At 36.5% G+C, this 26,613-nt stretch overlaps 1 protein-coding gene across 1 annotated transcript; it reads left to right on the top strand.

The window, feature by feature from the left end:
• The first annotated feature begins 300 nt into the window (after positions 1 to 300).
• LOC132546733 (uncharacterized) lies at positions 301 to 25,567 on the top strand. Its single transcript, XM_060210449.1, has 22 exons — positions 301 to 504; positions 684 to 836; positions 1,580 to 1,785; positions 1,962 to 2,046; positions 3,818 to 4,024; positions 4,946 to 5,018; positions 6,235 to 6,682; positions 7,783 to 7,846; positions 8,092 to 9,636; positions 11,706 to 12,056; positions 12,191 to 12,460; positions 12,969 to 13,247; positions 14,062 to 14,280; positions 16,191 to 16,364; positions 17,706 to 17,804; positions 18,244 to 18,336; positions 18,776 to 18,890; positions 19,486 to 19,604; positions 19,830 to 19,943; positions 20,225 to 20,370; positions 23,484 to 23,652; positions 24,329 to 25,567. The coding sequence occupies exons 1-22, from the start codon at positions 301 to 303 to the stop codon at positions 24,365 to 24,367; spliced, it is 5,172 nt and encodes a 1,723-aa protein (XP_060066432.1). The 3' UTR covers positions 24,368 to 25,567.
• The last annotated feature ends 1,046 nt before the right edge of the window (positions 25,568 to 26,613 follow it).

The raw sequence follows: 26,613 nt of genomic DNA, 5'->3' as shown, positions 1-26,613 counted from the left end.
AGAAAATTTTAAATAAGTTTCAAAATATTGAGAAATACATATATAAGTAAAGAGATTGGCCTTTGTAGTGCATTTATTTATATAGCTCATTAATAAAAATAATAATCAATATTGTTCGACATATTGTGAGCTGAGAAAAAAGAAATGATCAAGTGTCAATGTGAATTGTAAATTTGTTAAAAGTGTATTCTATATCAGTTTAATAGCTTAACAATTTCTTTAAATAAAATGGTATTAAACTGTTTTTCAGGTAAAATATCTAGAAAAAGATTGGTGACATCTACATCTTCCTGTTCAACTATGGAGAAACAAAATACTGTACCAGATGAAAAGTCCCTGGCTCAGGGCATTGCAAAGATGAGACAAGTCATGATGCCACATATACTTGCAAATGAAGTTTATAACTGTAATAAAGATATGCATGCTCTGTCTCGAGTCATGTGTGACTTAAACATAAAATACCATGTGATAGACATGGAGAAACTGATCCGGGAAAACAGCGAGGTAGGATTTGAAATTTTGATTTAAATGAATATTTTGTACCTTTTTTAGTTCTGTATACATATTTGCTACAAGCTTTGGTGAAGCTGCACCAAAGTAGTTGACAACATTACTTTTCATCACATTTTCAAAGATCTTTCTACATTTTGATAATCTGTTTATCATGTTTATTTTTATTTCAGGAATTGGAACAGTTGAAGAGGATAGGATTTGCCTTCAACATTTTAGAGAAATATGCACGACATTTGCTGAAGCCACTCAAAAATAGGGCAGATATGTGGAGATATGTCAAGTTTAGTAATGCCTTCTTTAAGGAGCGTGTTGATGTGATTAAGGTAAATCTGTGATTCTTAAGTAGTATTATTGATATAGTGAATACTCCCTACCAGTTGTGTTCCCAGGGACGACATGTGATGGGCCTCCCATATGTTGTTCAGTAAGGTAGTCACCAGCTACTACAAGGAGACCCCACCTCAAAATGACACTGGCTGTTCAAAGTGTGAGAAACCTAACAAAATAGTATTGTAGTTCTTTTTGTTTATTTTATTCGCACATGACTACCACTACCACCATTCAGTAGTGTGGTAAATATGGGACTTGGTGTATCATCATAGTATGAAGTAGTATCAAGATATACTTGCAATGTGAATGATACATTTATCAATTTTTAAAAAAAAAAAAAAAGTAAAAAAAGGGAAAAGAAACATGTTTTCACTGCCATGTCCCTTTATGTAGCCATTTAGTGAGAAAAGCCCAAAACACATCAAACTTTTCCTCTCACTGAACATGCATCTATCACTTTTTGTTAGACCTGCATTTGGGTGTGTTTCTATTTTCTAACTTTTGAAAATAGAACAAACTGAAATTTGATATAGCTTGGTTGAAGGGGAGAATAGTATATTAAAATTAACAAAGAAAAGTATTCATAATAATTTAGGAGGCAATTTTACTTGACACATTTGAATTAAACTTCAGTGTTAGAAACAATTATAAACAGACAGCTGAGAGGTTATCTAAAAGATATGGAGGAATCTGTGCTCTTGTGTTTATGACTTTACATGATTACTATATTCCATAGGGAGGTCGTGACATCATGAGGCAAATGGGATATACAGAAGATATTGAAGGAGGCATGGCCTTCCCTCAGGATACGGACAGTGACCCTAATAAGATTGCAAATCTGATCTGTGACATTGTTCTCATGAAGTTTGAAATCACTCACCTGCTCAACGGACAGCATCCAGCACCAGAGACCCTTGTTGATCTCTTAGAGCCACACACCAAGTAAGTGTATACTTTATGCAGACAAACCAAATTTTCTTTTTTCAGTTCTCAACATCAAACTCAAATTTGTTAATCACATGAATGCTCTCACACAGTTGATAAGATACATATTGTCTTCTTGATTGAGTTCATGGAGAGAATGCATCAAATGTTTATTTGTTAAATGTATTTTACAGAAATGAGTTACAAGTGTGGCGGTCTGTTATGGACTATAGACGAAATAACAAAAATTCCAAGGAGAAGAAAGAAGACCCAGTAGTGGTAAGACAAAGTACAATAAAGCCCTTTTGAAGGCTACCTGTCTATAAAGGCCACTTTTCTCTGCTCTCTTTGTTGGCTTTTTCATAGCAATTTGACTGTATTTTCATATACCAGAGTTGTTGTTCCTTAACAATTACAATACATCCCTGTAAACAGTTCATGGACTACCAATAGTTGACCTCACAGTCAGGTTCTAAGTTTGAAATAAGGCAGAACTATGTTGGCATCCCTGACAACAACAACAAAGGACACAGCTGTAGTCTGTTTTGTATGCCATTGATCAGCAGGAAAAAAAATAACATGAGTGCTTTTGGAGAGGTTATATGCTAATACTCAAAATTAATCTTCTGTGATATAAACCATATAGCCACATAAACTACCATTATCATTTTCCAGGTGAACAAACATCTACTTTTAAAAAAAGTGATACAAGACAGAATGATAGTGAAATACTTTCTTATTCTACACAAATACGTTTTTTCAAGAATCTTGAAATGACATGAACAGTTTACAGAGGTGTTATGTTGAGTACAGCAAAATACTCTTGGAGAGATTGTGTACTTTCTTATAGTCAAACATCTGAATGATCAGGATGTCATTAACATTGTGATGTACAAATAATGCATATATTACAAAGCCTGTCTTTTGTGTTCCTTGATGATGTAAAAATTCTTAGCATATGTAAGTTACTGTATTTATCTCGCAATAAGCCCACATAACTGCTGACTCAAAGTGGTGCGACTGGCCTGTTAGAGAACAATATGATATGACATTAGTTGCCATTTCAAATGAAACTTAGTGAGCTGGCTTATTACCAAGTCTGGATGTATTACAACCATATGTGTATGGTATAAGGTAGTGTCTCTTCCCACAGTCTGTCCAAACATCCATCTGGTATATTGGCAAGACTTTAATTGGTTTACCACTGTTACACCTGTTCACTTAAAGACAACCTCATTTCTACTACCTTATATATCAATAAACTGATCACCTGCTAAAGAAAGACTTCTTCACAGTAAAGAGAATACAATAAAGCATAAGATTTTATATATTCGTTTTGTACTAAAATACACTGATGGTAAACCAACTTTCTGTTGCAGCTACCAACCTTCACAAATTTTGCACCACAACGTCACAAGAAGTTCTTGAATCATGCAATATAATACTTTACTATGATCAGTGTTTTCCATTCCTGTCTTAATTTTTGACTCGTTTCTTTCACAAACTTAATCAAATGAAACAGAAAGTTGGTTTACAGAACATATATTTTCATTGAGACCATATAACCATCATCATTGATTTATTGAACACTGGGTTAGAGTATATATGGATCAAGAACCTGTAAACTTTAAATAAGCCTGTTAATGTAGGTTGATATCATTAAATTATTTATCAATTTAAGAAATTACTAGGTTTTTTACCTTCCATTATTACTGATCAATCAAAATTTTCAATGATTTATCATGATTTCACTAGCATGAATAGCTTGAAAACATTTTGGGATTTAAAGCCGATCTGAAAAATTATTTAATAGACAACTTAACAAATAAATTTCATTTGAAAAATATCACATATCACCCATGTTTTGTGAGTGCTTTTGTAATTACGTAGTTTTTAGGAATGAATTGCTGATCATTCAGTAATCAGTCACCAATTTTTGAGAAATGATGATGGTTGTTTAACTTGATCATGACATTTGAAGAGATTCCAGCACAGCCTGGAGACATGCACAAGCTTTACCGATCATTTGGTGCTGATTTGATTATCTTAGGTACCATTAGTTAATCCTGAAAGAGTTATACCCACATTTCCGGGGACTGAGGGCTATATACAAGAATCTGGACTGGAAGGCTCTCAGACTGGATTTCCTAGTGAGGTTATGGATGAAGCCTCAGGTCAAAGACACCCTGGAGGACCCCACATACCAGCCATTGTTGAGCAGGCCTGGGACTCGGCTACATCAGAGAATTCTGGACAGGTAAAATTCTGTCAATGATTATGAATGAAGTGATTTTCCATTAATCTAAAAATAAACTGTTTTCATGTTTTGCATAAAAGATCATAGATTCAGACTTTTCATGCAAATATTACATTTACTGGAGTACTGTTACTTTTTCCTATTTTATGAATTATTTATTTTTAAATAATCCAGTTGACCTAAGATATGTTTTTTATTCGCTGTGAGTCACTTTACTTAGGGTGTAACTCTTGATATTTTATATACTGCATCACTTGTTATTGTAAAGGAATGACAAAACTTTGTGTTTCAAAATGTGAACAGGTGCTCTACTTGAAATAGGAACAAGTGCTCTATATAATACAAAACTATGGCCTTTGATACTACTTGGTAGCCTGAAATACTACACAAGATATCAGGTGCTGCAGTACTGTATTGCTCTTACATACATCTTGATGTGCTGTTTGATCCCAGTGTGTGGAAGTTAATATCTCCCTGAAAAATGTGATCACAGAACATCTTGTGCTGTTGTCCTTGGATTAAAGATTACACCCAAATTTTCTTTGATGACATGTGACAGGCCTCCCTGATTATGTTCAGTGAGGAAGCAAATAGCTACTGCAAATAGCTGCTGCAAATATACCGAGGATCAAAATGACCCTGGCTGTTCACAGAGCAATAAACCAACCAACCAAACAAACAGAAAAATAAAATGTCAAACCTGAAGGTTCATGTCTTCTCTTGTATACAGAAAAGACTATGTTATTAAAAATGTTAATTAAAATATCCAAGACGCATGCAGAACTGAGAAAGTGACCTGATAGAATTGAAGTGTAGCACAGAAGCACAGTGATATTTTGTTTTTTAATAAATAACAATTGCCAGGTCTTTAACTGGCAATCTGGGTCATCGTGGTCTGAATATTGTGTTTGCTCTCTTCAGCAGCAGAAGCCCAGCTTGGTTAATGAGGTCAGCACAGGAAGGAAGGACGAAGATCAATCCTGTAATAGTGTGGGTGAGTATGAATTTGCTATGTTTAGATAATTCTGTTCTACTTTATGGTGTGTATAACTGTCTAAAGACACAGCTATGAAACTCTACCAAGTATTTCCTGGAATATCAGATTACCAATCCTGAAATGAGGTCATTTGTAAGACTATTTACTGATTTATAGTTACGGGCCTTGATTTATTTCTTTTTTTCTTTCTTTTCTTCTCATTAATATATTATCTATAGACACCATATTGTTATAAAGTACACACCCATGTATGTGTCACTTAAGTCATGTTTTTATTCTGAATTCTGACCATTGGTTGTGACCAAAACAAAATAAACAATAGATAACCAGAATCCTTCAGACTAAGAAAGGATCTGACTTTTAATTATTGGCCTAAATCATCAATGAATTTAAATGTCCTACGGCCAGACTATTTTTCATTTGAAAACATTTTAGTACATGGACAACAAAATATGGACTATCAATCTTTTATCACCAAAGTACTATAGTGTAAGAGGTGAATTCCTGGGGTAATGAATATTAAAGTTGTACTGAAGATGTATCTGCAGTTGTGAGTTTTTAACCTTTTCTGTGTGCAGGAAATTTTCCTGATTATTGATTGACATTGATCTGTGTCCCTACAGTGTGTGACATTTATCTAATGTTGGTGACTTGTATAGATATATTTTCTGTGTCCCTACAGTGTGTGACATTTATCTAATGTTGGTGACTTGTATAGATATATTTTCTGTGTCCCTACAGTGTGTGACATTTATCTAATGTTGGTGACTTGTATAGATATATTTTCTGTGTCCCTACAGTGTGTGACATTTATCTAATGTTGGTGACTTGTATAGATATATTTTCTGTGTCCCTACAGTGTGTGACATTTATCTAATGTTGGTGACAAGTATAGATATATTTTCTGTGTCCCTACAGTGTGTGACATTTATCTAATGTTGGTGACTTGTATAGATATATTTTCTGTGTCCCTACAGTGTGTGACATTTATCTAATGTTGGTGACTTGTATAGATATATTTTCTGTGTCCCTACAGTGTGTGACATTTATCTAATGTTGGTGACTTGTATAGATATATTTTCTGTGTCCCTACAGTGTGTGACATTTATCTAATGTCAGTGACTTGTATAGATATATTTTCTGTGTCCCTACAGTGTGTGACATTTATCTAATGTTGGTGACTTGTATAGATATATTTTCTGTGACCTTACAGTATGTGATATCTGCGGCAAACAGGCTCCAGAGTTGGTCTGTTCCCAGTGTGACAATAAACAACTATGTACAAACTGTGACCAAAGATGGCACACACATCCTAAACGCAAAAACCACCAGCGTGAAGTTATCAAGTCACTTGATGTAAAGATGACAAGTATGAAAGGAATACCATGTAGTGAGGAACCAGTTGCCCCCGAGACACCTCCACAGCCAACAACAACATCGCAGTTAGGGGCACCGGTCAACTCAAAGCTTTCACTGTCAGGTGTACCTGTAACCAAGGAGACAACGCCCCCTGTAGGTGTAACAGGAGCTGGACATGGAGCACCTACAGCTCAGAGTTGGATATCTGAAGACCCACATGGGATGTCATCAAATGACCTTAATTCTAGAAACATAAGGAATGAAGAAGGCATCCAGGGAATGGAAGGATATGGTCAGTCAGGGTATGTATTGGTGATCTGTAAACTTTCAGCATCCAGGGAATGGGAGGATATGGTCAGTCAGGGTATGTATTGGTGATCTGTAAACTTTCAGCATCCGGGGAATGGAAGGATATGGTCAGTCAGGGTATGTATTGGTGATCTGTAAACTTTCAGCATCCAGGGAATGGGAGGATATGGTCAGTCAGGGTATGTATTGGTGATCTGTAAACTTTCAGCATCCAGGGAATGGAAGGATATGGTCAGTCAGGGTATGTATTGGTGATCTGTAAACTTTCAGCATCAAGGGAATGGAAGGATATGGTCAGTCAGGGTATGTATTGGTGATCTGTAAACTTTCAGCATCCAGGGAATGGAAGGATATGGTCAGTCAGGGTATGTATTGGTGATCTGTAAACTTTCAGCATCCAGGGAATGGAAGGATATGGTCAGTCAGGGTATGTATTGGTGATCTGTAAACTTTCAGCATCCAGGGAATGGGAGGATATGGTCAGTCAGGGTATGTATTGGTGACCTGTAAACTTTCAGCATCCAGGGAATGGGAGGATATGGTCAGTCAGGGTATGTATTGGTGATCTGTAAACTTTCAGCATCCTTGATGTGGTGCTTCATAGCATAACAATATAAATTCATGTAATGAAATTATATGTAAAACAATAAAAAGTTCATTTCATTTATCACAGTACTGAAAACAGTTAAATCTGAACCATTTGGGAATTAAGGACAAACCTAATTATCTTATTTTACTGTGTGTCAAGTCTTGACAGTCCTTTAAGGGTAATAAAGGGAGATTATTCTTGTTTTCTGTTGATTTGATTCCTCAGATAATAACTGACCTTGCTAATTAAACTGACCAGACTTAAATATTTATCCAGACTCATTCTGGCAGTATGCCCACCAGGAAATTTATTCCTCTTTGGTGAGCATGCAACCCAATGCTATGTCATTGCCCAGACTTTGATAGAGAAGTAATATGTTTGCTCATTGACGTAACTGCGGGATGAATACAGTGCTTCATGGAGGAGGTACAAGCATTACTAACTATAGATTTTTCTTTGTAATATCACTATATAATAACCCCTTAATGTTGTTTTTACTTACAGGCAGGAGACCCAGTCCATGTTTAACAGACTACCACATAATCTGCAGACACCATTTGCAAAATTGGTATGTTTATTTCGTTTCTGCGCAAATCATATGTATAGTTGAATATAAACCTCTCTTTTTTCTTTCTTGGTAATATTCAATTTTAGATCAGCAGGATTATTATTATTAAATTACAATACCTGATATTTATTCAAAATGCTTGAATCTAATTCAAATACATTACATAATGCATATGTATTTTAAAATTCTGAAATATGCTGGTGATTGTCAAAGGTTTATTTATCATGTTTGTTTTGACTTTACAGAGGTCACCAAGCCTCCCTCAACAGAAGAGCTCCAATGCAGCACCTGGTGGGCCACCAACCTCAAAACTATTACGTAGGATTTTGGAAATAGAGGATCTAGATAGGAGAGAATCAAAGATCCTTATTGATCTGGAAATGCTACAACAAGAGATACTCGATGTTGAGGACCGGTCTTCTGTCCTTATAGATGAAGGGGCAGATTTTGATGATGAAGAATACAAGAGTTTATCAAGAAGGAAATTTAATCTTCAGAAAGAGAAAAGGGAGATAAAAAAGTATTTTTTAGATATTTTTCCTCATGAGAGGCAAAAACAAAATGTTCATAGCTCAAGAAATCAAATTATTCATCCCCCTGTTTCTACACAAGGTATACAAATGGAACCTCAGCATCTTGTCCATGGATCGAGAATGAATGCCAGCATGATTGGAAATAGTACTGCATTATTTGGTTCTCGGGAAACTCCTCTGACCACAATGAGCCAGCATGGTGCATATGATGGGGCATTAGGCCAGCCCTATGGTACCTATCATCCATCAGTGGCCAGTACAACTGGTCAAACTATTGGGCAAAAAAAAATGGATGTTACGGTTTCCAAAGCTTTGGACTCCAATTCCAATCAGGGTTACCAATATACTGTGGCGACAAAGACAGGTATTACAGACTTAGCAAACCAGTATAATCCTGTTCCCATGACTACGCTTCCCTACAGCACGCAGGCACCCCAGTCGCCAGGGATGTACAGCAGTATGGGTATGCAGTATGGCCAGAAGATATCCCAGCCTCTTATGCCACCAGCTCGACAATTTGATCAAGGGCAAAGTCACTCAACACAGCAATCAGGCCAAAGTCAATCCCAAGGATACTCTATAGCATATCCACCAGTCAGTCAACAAGACAAGTCAATTGAAAAAACAGCATTATCTAAAAGAAATAATCCTGATCAGATACAGAAGGCAGATCCTATGGAAGTTTCAGCCCAAACAGAGAACATGGTCAATGAGGGTCTATTAAAAGCTAAAGACTCAAATAGAGAATCTCATATGCCTTTTAAGCTGCAGAAAGTGCACTACCCTCCACAAGAAGCAGTGATATCGTCAGTCGTACCTGGACAAAAAGAGAGAGAGTTTCAACTTAGTGTCGCCAAGCAGGACGTTACTTCAGCCATGCTCAATTCTACTCTACTCAACAAACAGGTGCGCAGTGAGAACAAGCCAGTAAAGAGGAGTCACAATCATTCTCTTCCTGTTCCAAATTCTGGATATGTCTCAGGATCTGTGGCTAGGAGTAAGTCTGAGGGTGCCACCTGTAAATGGATGTGTGAGCACTGTACTTTTCACAACTCTGCAGATACCAAGGTGTGTGCTATGTGCAGCAAGACCAGTAAGAACCCTACCTATGTGTATGATGAAGGGAGAGAGGTAAATACTAGTGCTGCTGCCCCCAGTAGCCTGGCAGCACCAGATACCATTGTAGATGTGGAGGAAACGAGAGTTCTTGACCAAGCACTTCATTATGGACAGCGAGCATACAATGAATACAAACAAGTGAGTATTAAAAAAAAAAATAATAAGTAATGCACAAAACTAAACAGCAATTATAGCCAGGTGAGTTTAATCTGGACTCAAGGCTAATTAGTGGACAAAAAGATAACTAAACAAGGCCAGTTGTAAAAGAGAGCAACATCTGTTGTGGTATATGGGTTACTTGGTTTTGGTGTTACAGTAGAAGATACTTAGAGGTTACACAATGAGTGGTTGTGGTATAGGGGTTACTTGGTTTTGGTGTTACAGCAGGAGATACTTAGAGGTTACACAATGAGCGGTTGTGGTATATGGGTTTTTTTTTTCTTTTGAGCTAGCTGTTTTTCAAAATTGACAAAAAACACACACTTTAGTGATTTTTTTGGAAACTTTTGGAAATAACTAACTAGAGTGAAAGAAACACCATATAGCATGACCAGAAATTTGTGTGACCTGTTTCTACTAATTTGGGTGTAATTATATGCTTGTTAGTGCAGTGTTGCTATTTTATATGCAAAGCTGACAATACCGTAAACATATGGAGACATTGAAACTCCTTACAAATTAGTGTTGGGAGTCATTTTCTATTTCATAATGGATCCATATTGACTATAATCGATTATGGAAAGGACATATGTAATTTTAGAATAAATGACAGTGACGTCAAATTCAGTTTTAGGTCTTTATTCTGGGTAGAATATTTTCCCTATAAAATAACAAATGAATACAATAAATAAAAGTTACATAAATAATAACATACATTGATTACAATGGACAATCGGATATTTATATTTATAGATACTTTTAGCAGAATTACAATAGAACAACAGAACAATGGAATTTGCGCCATTTTCATTCTTTTAGAAATATACAATGTAGACATTCAATTCTCATAATGAATGAATATGCAATATTTATTCATACACAGTACAATTACATGATATATCTATTTGCAATAGCATACACGGGGTTGGGGGTTACTATTCCGCAATAATCAACGTCGAGATGACCAACTGGATATTATACAAAAACAAAAAAATATGTGAACCGTAAATAATTAGCAACAATAATAACTAATTAATGAAATCGACTCCGTAAATGACCAAATTCCACAACGGCAAATTACAATCTAGATAAGAGATAAGACACCAACCTTCACATTTTCTTTTAACCGGACATCTCCCAAAATGAAATGAACAAAATGGCGGCTCCTTTCATACTGACGCAAGGTGACCAAACAAAGACAAACGACTAAACGCCAATCCAAAACGAGACAATACTGACTATACCTTATATGGTACATTACAAAACGACTGTACACCACATTAACATAACAATACACAAAACGTAAGATGTAGATATACAGACAAACAAACAGACATTTACAAGTCCGCGCGCAAATAATGCGTACTGATTAACACGACAGTTATAAAATAGCATACTTAATTAAAATCAAACACCTATTAATTAACTTTATTAAAATTACAGATTTTACACATTGTTACACATACATCTCCTTTTTCGTGATGTTAAATTGATAACATCATAGATAAATAAAAGTTAAAGTGTTATGTACTTCATGCTTTCTTGCCTGGAACATGATGGAGAATGGGCTCTACCATTTTAATTAAATTAGTCCCATACGCTTTGGAAAATAATATTTATTAAGTGCTCAAGTGTGAATGTCACTTTTTATTTTACTGATGATCCATCATGAATGATTGTTGTTGATTGATTATTTGGTTAGTGTTCAAATAAAAATGAAATTATTACAAAAATAGTTGTGAACTACCTTTGCCAGGTTTTAATTCCAATGAGGGTGAAGCACCTTTTCAGTCAAAGTTAATCTGGCCAATTGCTTAATTATCTTGTGACATCTGGTTCTTAACAAATATATATTGTAAGAAGCTCTCAACAGATCTGTTTAATATTTACTCCATAGTATTGTAACACCTACAGCTAGACATTTCAACACAACTATTTATGTCCATTTAAGGAATCTTATTCTGTTGATGCGAGGAAAATTCATGCAGGTGAAAAAAGTAAAATCTATAATTAATTAACCACTGCATTGGTGTTACCTGTCTTTATAGGTGGAAATTGAAAAGAAAGAAGCTCATGAGAGATATCAAGAAAAATTAAGACAAGAAGAGGCAGCTAAAACAACAGTTAAACCTTTACCAGAGGAAGTTTCAGGATTTGTGATGTTAGAGGCACCTTCTCCTAACATTAAATATCCAACTGCAAAACCAGCAGAACTACAACCAGAGAAGAAAAAAGCATCTGCTCAGCCAGTGACACATTCACCGCCAATGTCTTTTAGCAATGCAGGTTTCAATGGAAAGAAGGATTTGAGTTTCACAGAGAAAATGAAAGAGTTGAACCAAAGAAAGAAACAAGAATCACTGATTCAGGAGGGACGCAGCTTAGTGAAAGTACTTAAGGTAAGAGGTGTGGCTCATTCTCTAGATATGTAACTATTACCAAGTTTAATGAACACATCTTGAAGTACTTCCTAATGATTTCTATGTAAGTTTGCTACTCTGATAGATTTAATGATCATGTAACTTTCCTGCAGGAGGCTGAGAAAGCAGGCTTTGCAATGGAAGAAATCTGTCTTGGTTTGGAGAAATGTAACCAGGACTTTGGAAAAACTATGAAGTGGCTTAAAAATGAGTGGCAAATGTCTATGGAAACACTCATTACTATGGTAACTAACGAAGGAACTAGAATGGAGCAAAATGAAATTGGAGAGCTTTCCTTTCCTGAGGCGAAAAAGGCTCTACAGGAAGCAAAAGGAGATCTTGACACTGCTGCTGCTGTCTGTATTGCTAACAGGAGAGACATGGTAAGCCTCCTTTAATATAACATTTACCTTGATGACTTCATGGGAACAAATGGGAATTTCTTGAATATTTCCTGTCTTGAGTGTTGGGCAGGGAAATATCTACTTTCTCAGAGGCTGACTGTTAATAATATTCGCCAAGGGAGAAAATCTTTTGTGTGCTGCTCTCAGGTTAAGCAATTATCCTTTCCTTGTTATTTTCTTCAAATGAAAATTCATTCAAATTTGATGTGAAAATTATTGAACAATTCACTTATCTGAACATTAGCAGCCAGTATTACAATGATACCTGTTAAAAAGAAAAAGAAAAGAGACAAACATGTTTGCTTTTTCATTGTAATGATTTTATAAAAAAAAAAATTTCTGTGAAGAGTGAGTGAGTGTCCGAGAAAACAGATCTTCTTGCACAAATTCAGATTTATATCTAAAGTTTACTTATGAGAAGGATGTTATGCTTACAACACACCTCAAGTTTTGCTATATAATATGATGACTTTCTTTCCTTTGTCAGTATAAAGAGATATCCAGCAGAGGGAACTTCGCACGAGAGGAGATCCTGATGGCAATGTTGACAAATAAAGGTGATGCTGAGGCAGCACTTGATGAGCTGAACTTTTCCAGTATCCAACCATTTTATGAACGAGTGTGGGCAGAGTTTGATAATGTACCCCTGGCAGCTGGGGCCATGGCTAGGCCAATGGATATGCAGGACGAGATGAGTGTGACAAACAGCATTCTCAGTCACCATGACTTCTGGGCCTCTGTTACTGATAGAAATGTAGATATGAATGTGAGTAATTGATGGTTCAGTAAATCTTATTTTATAGATCAGTATTGTTGATTGATAGTGTATTGTTAAAACTTTTCCCTTTGTTGAGTTGTGAATGAGAACTTTGAATTTTAAATCTAAAACAAATGTTAAATACAATACTGAAGTATTCATTTTTTTATCCTCTTGATTCAAATCATGAAAATGCCCTTTCTTAGATTTCAAACAGATATTGTCAGAGGAGTAATACAACATCTGTTCATCATTCAGCCAGACATTTGATAAAACAACATTAACATATATCCCAAGATTTGTTTGAATTATGTATTTTTTAGCCACTTAACATTTAGGATTCAGAAAAAAGAAAAGATGTATTGATTTTGCAAAAGTCAAGATTTTTCTTTGTGAAAATGTATCTTATTACCTGGCATAAGGATGACAAAGAAACTAAGAATAAAGTTCAAACAATACATTCTGAATTCCTGTATCTGATACTTTTGTCTACATTTAAATGGAATCTTAGTTGATACTTTTGTCTACATTTAAATGGAATCTTAGTTGATACTCCCAGGTTTCAAAATTTAGACTTTAGCATCCTTTAAAAGTCCAAGAAGGGCAAGACAGGTGTATGATACAGTTTAATTCATTATTTTGGTTCCACTGTTTTAAATTCAGAAAAACTACCTGTCAAACCTTCAATTTTGGGAAGTTAATCACATTTCTTTTTGCATTTAAAAGGACATCAAATTGAAAAGCATGAATTTATTATGAGCATGGATCCAGAGAAGTTAACAATTAATATCAGGAATTTTAACTGTTTTGTTTTGTCATATAGCGACGAGTGCGAATGATACTGGTTGAGGGAAAGCTCCAGAGCTGGGGCAGAGCTGAAGTGGTAATCAAGATTTTGGATGTAGATGTTGCCAACAACACAGTTGAGGCTTCTCTTGGAGAAATTGTGGAAGCTGTGAAGAACTGTCAGGATTATAAGAGCTCTCTGGTGTACCTCAGTCAGGAATGTGAAATCTGCATGGGCAAGTTTGCTATGAGCAGGGTCAGTGTCCATTTTAACTTGATGATATTTGGCAGATAATGATGATAAAATTAATGACAAAATACCTTAAGTCTGTTATTATGTAAAAATTCAAAACCAGAGTTTTTGTGTTTGTGGTATCTGGATGTTTTTACTATTTCAGAATGAAATTTTTAGGTCTTAAAGATATAACATATTTTATGTATTTGTACCTTCAGATTGAGCTCCTATGAGGGGTGAAATTGCCTTGTGTTCGTACATGTCATTTCACATTTTTAGCCCACTATCATCAGATGGTGGACTGTTCAAATTGTTGTTCAACCTGGATCCTTGTCCATAGTGTGTCTGTTAACAGTCCTTGTTATCTCTATTTCTTGAAAAGTACTGGAGGGATATTTCTCATACCTCATATGTAGGTTTACCTCTGTCCCTAGTTATGTCCAGGTTTACCTCTGTCCCTAGTTATGTCCAGGTCTACCTCTGCCCCTAGTTATGTCCAGGTCTACCTCTGCCCCTAGTTATGTCCAGGTTTACCTCTGTCCCTAGTTATGTCCAGGTCTACCTCTGTCCCTAGTTATGTCCAGGTCTACCTCTGCCCCTAGTTATGTCCAGGTTTACCTCTGTCCCTAGTTATGTCCAGGTTAACCTCTGTCCCTAGTTATGTCTAGGTTTACCTCTGTCCCTAGTTATGTCCAGGTTTACCTCTGTCCCTAGTTATGTCCAGGTTTACCTCTGTCCCTAGTTATGTCCAGGTCTACCTCTGCCCCTAGTTATGTCCAGGTCTACCTATGTCCCTAGTTATGTCCAGGTTTACCTCTGTCCCTAGTTATGTCCAGGTTTACCTCTGTCCCTAGTTATGTCCAGGTTTACCGCTGTCCCTAGTTATGTCCAGGTTTACCTCTGTCCCTAGTTATGTCCAGGTTAACCTCTGTCCCTAGTTATGTCTAGGTTTACCTCTGTCCCTAGTTATGTCCATGTTTACCTCTGTCCCTAGTTATGTCCAGGTTTACCTCTGTCCCTAGTTATGTCCAGGTTTACCTCTGTCCCTAGTTATGTCCAGGTTTACCTCTGTCCCTAGTTATGTCCAGGTTTACCTCTGTCCCTAGTTATGTCCAGGTCTACCTCTGCCCCTAGTTATGTCCAGGTCTACCTATGTCCCTAGTTATGTCCAGGTTTACCTCTGTCCCTAGTTATGTCCAGGTTTACCTCTGTCCCTAGTTATGTCCAGGTTTACCTCTGTCCCTAGTTATGTCCAGGTTTACCGCTGTCCCTAGTTATGTCCAGGTTTACCTCTGTCCCTAGTTATGTCCAGGTTAACCTCTGTCCCTAGTTATGTCTAGGTTTACCTCTGTCCCTAGTTATGTCCATGTTTACCTCTGTCCCTAGTTATGTCCAGGTTTACCTCTGTCCCTAGTTATGTCCAGGTTTACCTCTGTCCCTAGTTATGTCCAGGTTTACCGCTGTCCCTAGTTATGTCCATTTAAATTTTAGATTGATCATTGAAACAAAATGGGTAATAGGCCAACATTTTGGATTTGAATATTATTATTGCTATATTTTGGGAAGTACTAGAAAGAGATTTCTCAATCTTAATGTGTAGATTCCTCTTGGTTCTAGGTTGTACCCTTTCAGTTTTGTGTCTGCTCAAGAAAAATAATTGGCTGACAGAAGATCAACTTGGATTCTGACAGTTGAAGTTTGTTATCATTATTATTTCGGAACTTGCTTGTTTGATTTTTCTTAGATTTCATATTAAGGAGGCCCTTGTTATCAAATGATTTAGAGGAAAAGAAGAAAGAAGGGAAAGCTTAGAAAAATCAGTTTTCCAAAGAACCACTAAAAGTCATTCATTTGTGGGTGCCAAGATTACTTTAGGATCTTTCATAAGTTTTAGCTCCTGTACTTTTTAAATTGTTTTTTTTTTCTTTCAGATCCGTAATCTAGGCTCTTGTGAGTGTAAGATCTGTGTAGAGTGTATGAAGGGTTATTTTGAGGTGTGTATCCGAGAGAAACATGTACGTAACCTGAACTGCCCCCTGTGTAGCCAGCCTGATATGGAGGACAGTGACTTGGCTACTAACTATCTCACCTTCCTCACCATGTTGGTCAGTAACTTAGGCATACATCTTCATGTTACACTCTTTATTAAAATAAAAACTGTCAGTTATCATAAGAGAGATTAAATTATTTCAATCAAAGACTGCTGGACTGTCACATAATTTGAAACCAACACAATAGCTTAGTTGTGATATGGCAGAATTTTTTACCATTTTTGGGAAAATCCAATCTGATTCAGCTGAAGCATTGTCTTTAAACTTATAAATTTGAAAAATATTAAGTTTCACCAAAGTTTGCAAGTATTCCATCTGTGATCTTATATAGATGTGATCTCAACACTATGTACCTATACTATTTACCCAAACACAGCAAACTCCATGCTGATATAAAAATACTTCTTGATGAGTTTAGGCAATCAACTCTAACATAATTAAGCTGTTGAGAAACATGATGGAACAAATCTCCGTAGGATTTCTGTCAAAAATTCTGTATATAAATCAGGGTGAAAATCAGAGAATTTATACTTCAAGCTGTCTGACTCTACAGAAGTTCCTTAAGAATTCTGTACATAAATCAGGGTGAAAATCAGAGAATTTATACTTCAAGCTGTCTGACTCTACAGAAGTTCCTTAAGAATTCTGTACGTAAATCAGGGTGAAAATCAGAGAATTTATACTTCAAGCTGTCTGACTCTACAGAAGTTCCTTAAGAATTCTGTACATAAATCAGGGTGAAAATCAGAGAATTTATACTTCAAGCTGACTCTACAGAAGTTCCTTAAGAATTCTGTACATAAATCAGGGTGAAAATCAGAGAATTTATACTTCAAGCTGTCTGACTCTACAGAAGTTCCTTAAGAATTCTGTACATAAATCAGGGTGAAAATCAGAGAATTTATACTTCAAGCTGTCTGACTCTACAGAAGTTCCTTAAGAATTCTGTACATAAATCAGGGTGAAAATCAGAGAATTTATACTTCAAGCTGTCTGACTCTACAGAAGTTCCTTAAGAATTCTGTACATAAATCAGGGTGAAAATCAGAGAATTTATACTTCAAGCTGACTCTACAGAAGTTCCTTAAGAATTCTGTACATAAATCAGGGTGAAAATCAGAGAATTTATACTTCAAGCTGTCTGACTCTACAGAAGTTCCTTAAAAAGTCAAATTTAAGAGAAGTCAGGTTTTTCTTTACATTTACAACATGGTCCACTTTATTAAATAAAGAACAATTCAAATTATTTTTGTAATGTCCATTGGAAAGAGTTCAAATAACTTAATTTGCATTCTATGGTACCATGCTTATGAAAGTATTTAAAACTCTCATAGTGAGTGTTTTTTGTAGCATGTAAGCTTCAATTCAGTATTGATGTTTGTAACTATGTCACAGCTACAGACAATTCTCAGTCCAGAAGATCTAGAATTGTATGACTCCAAGCTAAGGGACTGGAACCTACAGAAAGATCCACATTTCCGATGGTGTGCACATGTAAGTAGAGGAAACATGCTCCTGTACATACATAAAAATATCTGTTATTTAGACATATCTTTGAGAGCTTTAGATGTGTTAGAATATTGACATCTAAGTTTTTCTGATGAATACTTTTTAATGTATGTAAATTGAGTTGAGGTTAGTCTGGATATGCGATACATTGAAGTAACATCCATTTGTATTTCAATTGTAAGTTTTTGTGTTTGAAAAGAGAGAGAATCAGAGAAAATGTTTCCAAACTGGCCTTTTTTCTCTTGATCAAAATGACTAAATATGAAAACATGAAAGTTAAGGATTTCTTAGTATCTGAACTGTGTGTTTTTATGCCCATGCCAGTGGAGGATGGTTGGGATGGTTGTGTTACCCATGTCTGTCTGTCATAATGGCACTTCTATGGTTTATAGACATTATGTAATCTGTCACTGGTTTCTTTCAGTGTGGTAATGGGTTCATATGGGATAGACAGGACGTGATGGGAATGGTGTGTTCACAGTGTAACAAAAAGACATGCTACAACTGTAAGAAACAGGTAAAGAATGTTGATATCTGCAGTGAATTTATTTTGCCATATTGTACAACCACGAAGGAAGACAATAAACAAATATAGATGTTAGTGTACCAAGCATTTAAACTATCAAATACATAATTGCTACTGTGGTACTGTTGAGAGTTTTGGGCTGTCCACCAATGGCAGTTTTCTCAAAAAAAGCTGCTGTTCAGTTTTCTGTAAATAGATATATGGATATGACATAATGTCATGATTTGGATTTAAGTTTTCATATAACAAGATGAAAGTTCCATGTCAGTATTTTATTTCACAGAATAAAACCTATACAACATTGTTTTCCCATATTGTCTCTAACTACCTTTAAATCTTCTCCCATTAGAAGTGCTGATAATGCCATGTCTCCTCCTCTATAGTACCATATTTATGCATGGTAATGATAATTTATACCTGTTTTCCCCAGTGGGAGGACCAGCATGAGGGTTTGACCTGTGAGGATTTTGAACAGTGGAAGATTGACAATGACCCAGAAAACCAAGCAATGGGACTTGCCAGACATCTACAAATCAATGGCATCGGTATGTCTGGATTTTTTTTATTGAAAGAAAAACCAAACAAATAAATAAAAAACAAAAAAAAAACAAAAAAAAACAACAACAATAAATTGCCTTTACAGAGCGACAATTCAGACATGAAATTCATGTGTATACAGTCTTGTTTCTGAGATGCATATGCCTAGTTGTAACACTTTTTTGATCGATCTGACTTTAAAATGACTTATGAAAAAATGATTTTATAGAATGAAAGCTTTATATTCTTAAGTGTTTTTGATGTAGTTGGAACGAGACCTACTGTATGTTGAACACTTACTGAAGGCATATATTTACTCTTCATTTGTCCCTATCCATTTAACAAGCTGTTACATACACTATAATGTCCTTTTATCATTTTGTCCCTCAATAAGCCAACACAAAGTAGGGAAGTGGTCTTGATATTAGGAAATGGTATAGCAATGGTAAAAGGCTTATCTACTCTAACTACAATAGTGGTGGGTGGGCTTATTACTAGGCATGGCCTTATTGATAGGCACAGGCTTATTGATGAATATAAGCTGTAGTTAGAATTGAATAGTGTATGTTAATTATTGTTGAGTGTATTGACTGTGTTATACAGACTGCCCCAGCTGTAAGATGAGGTACGCACTGGCTAAGGGAGGCTGTATGCACTTCAAGTGTCCACAATGTGGGCATGAGTTTTGTAGTGGCTGTTCACAACCATTTGTCAAACAGGGGGTAAGTGCTCCGACCAAATCCTCTCACATTGTTAATTTTTTTGAACATATGTGATGTACTTAAGAAAGTCACAGATTCTCTTCAGTTTAAAATGATTAAAAATTACAGCAGGATAATGAAACAACATATCAGATACAAGTCGAAAGGACAAACTTGGTAAAACCTATGGTTTATAATTTACTGTGAGGGGACCTCCAATAACAGATGTTATATCGGATGTTGCAGCCTTGTGTTGGATACCAGCGTTGTCAAGGTAAAGGGATACACAGTCACCATCCCCGTGACTGTTTCTACTATCTCCGGGACAACAGTGTTGAGGACTTACAAAGAATACTCAAGGTAAGTTCATTTTTCACACAAAAATCTTTTTCTTTTTTTTTCTGATTTTTAAGGAATTCTAATATCTCAATACTTGGTTCAGATTTTAAACATTATAGACAAAATAATGAACACTGACTCTATCAATATTACATTTCAGTGATAAAAACAGTATGTTTCATATTAGGAATACTTTTGTTTTTATTCCTGTGATACAATAGCTAATCTGTAGCCAGTTCAGTTTCAACTCATTGACCTATGCTGGTTTGTGGAGCTTTGAACCCTTTAACTGTTTTAAACAGGACAAGAAGCTTCATTTTAATCATGAGGCTCCAGATTCACAGAATATGGAAACATGTCCAGTGATGGAACAGAAAGAAATGGACAGTCATAAGAAAGATGAACCATGTGGACGAGAGGTGTTGAGGGGACATGCTGGTCTCTGTGTGTAAGTGAAGGGGGAATTCTGGTAACTAGGGACCTTGTACATGAGAGAGTGTCAGGTTTACTTGTAACCAGGGGACTTGTATGGGATGTAGATTGTTAGGTTTACTTGTAACCAGGGGACTTGTATGGGATATAGAGTGTTAGGTTTACTGTTAACCAGGGGATTGTATGGGATGTAGATTGTTAGGTTTACTTGTAACCAGGGGACTTGTATGGGATATTGAGTGTCAGGTTTACTGTTAACCAGGGGACTTGTATGGGATATAGAGTGTTAGGTTTACCGTTAACCTGGGGACTTGTATTGGATGTAGAGTGTCAGGTTTACTGTTAACCAGGGGATTGTATGGGATATAGAGTGTCAGGTTTACTGTTAACCAAGGGACTTGTATGGGATGTAGAGTGTCAGGTTTACTGTTAACCTGGGGACTTGTATGGGATGTAGAGTGTTAGGTTTACAGTTAACCAGGGGACTTGTATGGGATGTAGAGTGTTAGGTTTACTTGTAACCAGGAGACTTGTATGGGATGTAGAGTGTTAGGTTTACTTGTAACCAGGGGACTTGTATGGGATGTAGAGTGTTAGGTTTACTGTTAACCAGGGGATTGTATGGGATGTAGAGTGTTAGGTTTACTTGTAACCAGGAGACTTGTATGGGATGTAGAGTGTCAGGTTTACTGTTAACCAGGGGATTGTATGGGATGTAGAGTGTTAGGTTTACTTGTAACCGGGGGACTTGTATGGGATATTGAGTGTCAGGTTTACTGTTAACCAGGGGACTTGTATGGGATATAGAGTGTTAGGTTTACCGTTAACCTGGGGACTTGTATTGGATGTAGAGTGTCAGGTTTACTGTTAACCAGGGGATTGTATGGGATATAGAGTGTCAGGTTTACTGTTAACCAAGGGACTTGTATGGGATGTAGAGTGTCAGGTTTACTGTTAACCTGGGGACTTGTATGGGATGTAGAGTGTTAGGTTTACTGTTAACCAGGGGACTTGTATGGGATGTAGAGTGTTAGGTTTACTTGTAACCAGGAGACTTGTATGGGATGTAGATTGTTAGGTTTACTTGTAACCAGGGGACTTGTATGGGATATAGAGTGTTAGGTTTACTGTTAACCTGGGGACTTGTATGGGATGTAGAGTGTTAGGTTTACTGTTAACCTGGGGACTTGTATGGGATGTAGAGTGTCAGGTTTACTGTTAACCAGGGGATTGTATGGGATATAGAGTGTTAGGTTTACTGTTAACCAGGGGACTTGTATGGGATATTGAGTGTCAGGTTTACTGTTAACCAGGGGACTTGTATGGGATATAGAGTGTTAGGTTTACTTGTAACCGGGGGACTTGTATGGGATATTGAGTGTCAGGTTTACTGTTAACCAGGGGACTTGTATGGGATAAAGAGTGTTAGGTTTTACTGCTAACCAGGGGATTGTATGGGATATAGAGTGTTAGGTTTACTGTTAACCTGGGGACTTGTATGGGATGTAGAGTGTCAGGTTTACTGTTAACCAGAGGATTGTATGGGATGTAGAGTGTCAGGTTTACTGTTAACCAAGGGACTTGTATGGGATGTAGAGTGTCAGGTTTACTGTTAACCTGGGGACTTGTATGGGATATAGAGTGTTAGGTTTACTGTTAACCAGGGGATTGTATGGGATATAGAGTGTTAGGTTTACTGTTAACCAGGGGATTGTATGGGATATAGAGTGTTAGGTTTACTGTTAACCAGGGGACTTGTATGGGATGTAGAGTGTTAGGTTTACTTGTAACCAGGAGACTTGTATGGGATATGGTGTGTTAGGTTTACTGTTAACCAGGGGATTGTATGGAATGTAGAGTGTCAGGTTTACTTGTATCCAGGGGACTTGTATGGGATGTAGAGCGTTAGGTTTACTTGTAACCAGGGGACTTGTATGGGATATGGTGTGTTAGGTTTACTGTTAACCAGGGGATTGTATGGAATGTAGAGTGTCAGGTTTACTGTAACCAGGGGATTGCATGGGATATAGAGTGTCAGGTTTACTTGTATCCAGGGGACTTGTATGGGATGTAGAGCGTTAGGTTTACTTGTAACCAGGGGACTTGTATGGGATATTGAGTGTCAGGTTTACTGTTAACCAGGGGATTGTATGGGATATAGAGTGTTAGGTTTAGTTGTAACCAAGGGACTTGTATGGAATATAGAGTGCTAGGTTTAATGTTAACCAGGGGATTGTATGGGATAAAGAGTGTCAGGTTTACTGTATGGGATGTAGAGTGTTAGGTTTACTGTATGGGATGTAGAGTGTTAGGTTTACTGTATGGGATGTGGAGTGTTAGGTTTACTGTATGGGATGTGGAGTGTTAGGTTTACTGTATGGGATGTGGAGTGTTAGGTTTACTGTATGGGATGTGGAGTGTTAGGTTTACTGTATGGGATGTGGAGTGTTAGGTTTACTGTATGGGATGTGGAGTGTTAGGTTTACTGTATGATATGTAGAGTGTTAGGTTTACTGTATGGGATGTGGAGTGTTAGGTTTACTGTATGGGATGTAGAGTGTTAGGTTTACTGTATGGGATGTGGAGTGTTAGGTTTACTGTATGGGATGTAGAGTGTTAGGTTTACTGTATGGGATGTGGAGTGTTAGGTTTACTGTATGGGATGTGGAGTGTTAGGTTTACTGTATGGGATGTAGAGTGTTAGGTTTACTGTATGGGATGTGGAGTGTTAGGTTTACTGTATGGGATGTGGAGTGTTAGGTTTACTGTATGGGATGTGGAGTGTTAGGTTTACTGTATGGTATGTGGAGTGTAAGGTTTACTGTTAACATGGGGACTTGTATGGGATGTAGAGTGTTAGTTTTACTGTTAATCAAGGGATTGTATGGGATGTAGAATGTTAGGTTTACTGTATGGGATGTAGAGTGTTAGGTTAGGGTATTCAGAGGGGACTTGCACAGTATCAAATGTCACTGGCAGATTCAAACATCAGTATGCTTGGTACAGGGCATATGATGCCCTATTTATTAACATTTAAGCAACTTGTTCTCTGCCCAGATTGTCAGGTTTAAAAAACTTGAAAGGTTCCTTCACAAGAGATTAACATTAATGCTTTCATCTTTGATGCAGAAATCATTACAAGGAGTATCTAGTGGGGATTTTAAATAAGAACAAAGCAGATCCTGTTAACATTCTATCTGTTGGTGAAATGAAGAATCTTCTAGAGAGGGAAGAGAAGAACATACCAGTACAAAGAGAAGGAGAGCGAGATGGACAGTACAGAAAGCGTCTTGTCTCGGTACGTACTAATGTATACTCTCTCACTATTGCATCTGATTTGTTTTTTTTGAGGGAAGGGATGAAGTTTATAAAATACTCCCAACAAAGTTCTTACTATCATTATTCTTTCTTTGGCTGCGTTCTGCTGTAATGGTTTCTGACACTTTTCTTTAAAACTGTTTGTTGAATCTTCACCTAACTTTTAGGGGATTAATACTTTTGCCTCAGGATGTGCGAAAATCTTTTTTTTCTGAGTTGGCAAGATGGTCATCATTTTCTGGCTCCTGATTTCCTGATACAAAAGAAGAAACCTGAAATTTTTGTTATGTCCAGAGCATCAAGATGAGAATGGATGGAAATGATAACAATATGATACTCTTTAGATGGGGTAATAAAAATATGGCTTTGTTATCAAAATGGCTGCCAAATGGAGGCTTCTGATTGGTCAAAAAATTTAGATATTGTCTAATGTTATTTAGGTGTGGTATGACACCTGAAATACGATGGTGATGTCAGTTGTCTGATTGGACTAGGGGGTTAGTCGAATTTTTTATTTTGTTAGGTGTTTTTCAGGATTCCCTGCCTGTATGAAATTTATTGTTTAGAATTTTTAAAGGTGTCTGTTCCGCAAACCTTCCTTCCTTATGTTGAAGTACTTTAATAAGTAAATTCTGTTTCTTTTCTTCTGTTTGCAGTACATTAAGGAGAAGTTGCCTATCAAGCGAAACAGGTAATGAGAAAGAATAGTTCTCTGAGGCAGTCATGTAGGAATGACCACTATAGGACATATCTACTAGTCACCCAGGGACAGACAACCCAGGCCACATAGCCTTACTGACACTGAAAAACACCTCGCAGACAAGACACCAACAAGAGGAACCTGGTTTTACCAGATAGCAGAGAAGTAGTTTGAGACTATGGATGTATCAGATACTGATGGACACTCAATTTCTCGATACATATATCTAAACTCAAACTAGTATGTTGGTATTAGAGAGTGGTCAACAAGGCAGGGGACCTACCAACTGCTGGGGACACTGGTCTTAACTCTAACTAGTATGTTGTTATTAGAGATGGGTCAGCCAGGCAGGGGACCTACCAACTGCTGGGGACACTGGTCTTAACTCTAACTAGTATGTTGTTATTAGAGATGGGTCAGCCAGGCAGGGGACCTACCAACTGCTGGGGACACTGGTCTCAACTCTAACTAGTATGTTGTTATTAGAGATGGGTCAGCCAGGCAGGGGACCTACCAACTGCTGGGGACACTGGTCTCAACTCTAACTAGTATGTTGGTATTGGAGAGTGGTCAACCACAGGGGCAGCCTGTAATTTAGGATCATGCCACTGTTAGCGTCATGAGGATGGTCTGTGATTTACAATCATTCCCTGTTAGCAGCTTTAGGGAGGCCTGTGATTTAAGATCAATGTTTACATTCCACTTCATTGAAGAAATAAGATTAAAAGTATTATGTATACCCTTCTATGCAAAAAGAGTCACACTGTACATATCCATTTTATTGTATATACAAAGATACATGTAATGTGTCTTACTGTTTCATACACATAGTACACTGTATGTACCTGTCAGTAGTGTTTAACACATGTCATTTTACATGTTTCATTTTAGATAGGATAATGACCTGGAAAAATTATTTTGTATTTCTATCATATTTGTGTATGCATTTCACATTCTACAATATATTGGCTTTTCAGTCCATTTGGTCCTTAATCCCTTTGGAGATCTACTCGAGTCTCACTCTCCCTGTTGTCATCTTTAACCATAAACTTCTTCATTGAAAAATTTCTTCTCAAGCTTGATCCAGGCTGATAACAAAACATCCTTTTTGGTCATGTTGCTTAGTATTTGATGTAAAGGTTGTCCTAGATTTAGTCAGTTTTCATCTGATCCTGAGCTGAAATATTTGCTGTTATCTGATGTTTTCATGTAAATATTATTTTTACATAAATAATAATTTGAAATATTATGTAAGTGTGTTTTATGGTTTCGACCCAAACTAACAAGTATGGTTTTGACTCTAGGACCATTTTATTCTGATCTGGAGAGAACTTGTGTTTAGGACTCTGTCCTCAACACATTACTCAGAAAACTCTCACAGATTTTTGTTGGAGCATACATTTTTCTTGTACGATAATGTTGATACTGTTACAAAGTAAAACCTATTGTTGAATCAACCATGACAGCATTGAGACTGAGAAATGGAGAGAGAAAAAGGAGAGAGAAAGTGAGAAATCTTACATTTGTTAACTATTCTATAAATCTCCGGTGAATTGTAGGATTTTTATAACCTAACCATGTTTTGTTGAGATATTGATATGAAAATAAACATTTTTTGAATACTGATTAACAATACATTTCAACAAAATGGTATTTTGTTTGTTAGCTTCCTTATTTGAAAACATTACACATATTGTGATGTACATTTTACACAATCATTTATTACATCCTGACTTGTGTAATATAGATAAGTAAACAAGTTGTTTTTCATTCTAATAAAAAATTCTACCAATGAAAATAGAGAACATATTCATCTAAAATTGGCCAATTAAAAAAGCCCTTACAAAATTATGAAAAAAATAAAGCATACTAAACCGAATATAAAAGTGTTTTACGCTAACAATTTGTGATCCTCAATATCCTCTATATCTCTGCCAGGTATAAGGATTTGTCTAGTCATAACACAATATATTGAGTTGGAGTTTTTGCGCTGATATCGGGGTTATAATATGAGAAATATAACTGATAATATCCTGAATACTAAATGCTGTCCAGGCTCTTTGAGCTGTTAAATAGCCACAAGAATACTCCAAACCTGTTTTATTATTATTAAGTTAATAGTTAACCTTGTTGGATTTTTTCTATGACAACTTAAATGTTTTGGCAGATAAAGTTAGGAGTAAGACTGATGCTGTTGATTATTCTGTTACTACTTAATCACCAGTGCCTTTTGAATTTTAT

Source organism: Ylistrum balloti, unplaced genomic scaffold, assembly GCF_031769215.1.
Source record: "Ylistrum balloti isolate Yb309-2 unplaced genomic scaffold, AGI_CSIRO_Ybal_v1 Utg369910, whole genome shotgun sequence".
In the NCBI taxonomy this organism is placed as follows: domain Eukaryota; kingdom Metazoa; phylum Mollusca; class Bivalvia; order Pectinida; family Pectinidae; genus Ylistrum; species Ylistrum balloti.
Note: the sequence above shows the minus strand (reverse complement) of the source record. Positions and strands in the feature narration are given on the sequence as shown.